This window comes from Fopius arisanus, unplaced genomic scaffold (genome assembly GCF_000806365.1).
Source record: "Fopius arisanus strain USDA-PBARC FA_bdor unplaced genomic scaffold, ASM80636v1 scaffold00091, whole genome shotgun sequence".
Taxonomy (NCBI): Eukaryota; Metazoa; Arthropoda; class Insecta; order Hymenoptera; family Braconidae; genus Fopius; species Fopius arisanus.
The window spans coordinates 374,168-376,296 of NW_011887830.1; the positions used below are offsets into that span (position 1 = coordinate 374,168).

A 2,129-nucleotide genomic window follows, 5' to 3' on the forward strand; every position below is an offset into this window, starting at 1 on the left:
TCTGTCCTTGAGAACTCGACGAGCACGGTTTCTTACGATCAATTCCTTCTCAAATTTCCAAGATTTCTTCATAAAATTCATATTAGCATTATAAATATGTAAGGAATATATTTATAATACTCATTTAATTCTTTATAATTTCAATCATTAAAATTCCAATTGAATACTGAACCTTGTGCCTCGCTGATGGTGCCCATTGCTCTAGACATTCCATCAACCGCTAAACCGTAAATAAATGTAAAATATTATGTAATTATATTTGCAACAAGCAATTAATTACAAAGCAATTAATTACAAGCCCCGAGGTATGATACATAACATTATTTTTTAAATTAATTAAATAGGTGTCATCCTTTTGAAATTTAGCATCAATTAAATTATCGAAAAAAATGATATTCTTTACCCGCTGTGTTTTTTTTTTTGCAGAACGCAGATCCCTGGTGGAAATCAAATTTCTTTATATCTCAACCGGTATTATTTGGTACCTGGGATGGAGTATTTACTTCTTGTTTAATAAATATATTTGGAGTCATTGTGTTTTTACGATCGGGATGGATCGTGGGCCAGGCTGGGGCAATAAATGCTGTGCTCATCATTCTGAGTACTGGTGAGTAATTATTTTTATGCATTCAGAGATCAATTAATGAAAACTTTCGGGTTAAATGATCCAAATATCTTTGGCCTTGGACTAAAACATTATGTTATAGTCAATATTTCAGTAATAATGATACTTTGCCTCATCCAAATAAAAAATTGATGTGCCTCCCGTACTCTGACAATCCGAGGAGACAAAAACTTTCGCCTCCAAAATGTTTAGATCATTCTCACGGTTTTTTGCATTAATACTCTGTTATTATTGTCAATAATAATGGTCAGAGGATTGACATAAATTTTCTAATATTTTGGTTTCAGTTTGTGTGGCTTTAGTAACAGTTCTATCGGCTGTTGGAATCTGCGAAAGGTGCAGAGTAGAAAGTGGAGGAGTTTATTTCCTTCTCTCTTATGTGCTGGGCTCGAGATTTGGAGGATCCATTGGCCTACTTTATTGTTTCGGTCAGGTAAAAATTTCGACATCGCAAGAACTAAATTATATTATTCATCGACGTAAATTTCTTAAATCTTTTTACAATACACACATCCGTATTTCTCCCATTCACCTGCTTTTGCATGATAAAATTCATAGTGATAGGAAAAATAAAATATTCCGTGGTAAAAATGATTTCAAAAAACCTCTTCCTAAGAATGTCTCATTAATTCCTATTTCTTTACATTAATCAGAGAATTTACTCTGTAAAATTCCAAAACAATGATCCGTTTTACATCAGTCGGTTCGGACTCGAATAAATAAATTTGAATATAAAATCAATTGGTGTCATGATTTTTTCTGCTCTTTAATATATTCCGTAATATATCAGTATATATAGGTTCGTATTCACCAACGTTCCGCCCTAACAAAATTTACCTCAGAAATTATGGAACAGATTAATTTTTATTAAATATTTCTCACCGTGTGACGCAAAATTGATGATATCTTCATAATTACATGGTTAATTGCTCCCAATTGCTTTATGGCGGCACTCATCTCTTTACTTTATTTAATTTTATTACAGGCAGTTGGTTGTGCATTAAATGTACTAGGCTTCGGAGAGTCAATGGCTGGATTAGTAAATCTGGAAGCAGATCCGTGGGCGCAGAGGGGTTTTGCATGTGCCGCCGTTATACTTTTATCAGTCATAAACGTTGCCGGTGTCAAATGGGTCATTAAACTGCAGTTTATACTTCTGCTCATTCTGCTATTGGCTGGCGTTGATTTTGTCGTTGGTAGTTTTACACACGTCGAACCGGGTAAGCATTTTATCATCAGCAATCAATGAAATGCTGATAATTCATTCATTAATTGAATCTTGAATCCCCATGAATCAATCCGGAAAATTCGAGGAATTGACGAATTTTTCTTATCATTTATCGAGAAAAAATGAATTTAAGATGCAGATATGACGGAAAAAAATTTCAGATGCTGGATTTGAAGGCTGGTTGTCCGGAAACTTCCGAAACAATACTTTTTCATCGTACCAAAATGGCTGCAGTTGGTTCACAGTATTCGGTGTATTTTTTCCAACTGTAACTGG

The 2,129-nt window shown here is 34.0% G+C and overlaps 1 protein-coding gene across 1 annotated transcript in view; it reads left to right on the forward strand.

The window, feature by feature from the left end:
- Positions 1 to 426: 426 nt before the first annotated feature.
- Positions 427 to 2,129, forward strand: part of LOC105270597 (solute carrier family 12 member 8) — a gene marked incomplete at its 5' end in the record, with an annotated part of 4,924 nt that continues 3,221 nt past the window's right edge. The window contains 4 exon segments of the mRNA XM_011311632.1: positions 427 to 607; positions 913 to 1,058; positions 1,611 to 1,845; positions 2,015 to 2,129. Coding sequence (XP_011309934.1) covers positions 427 to 607; positions 913 to 1,058; positions 1,611 to 1,845; positions 2,015 to 2,129 — 677 coding nt within the window.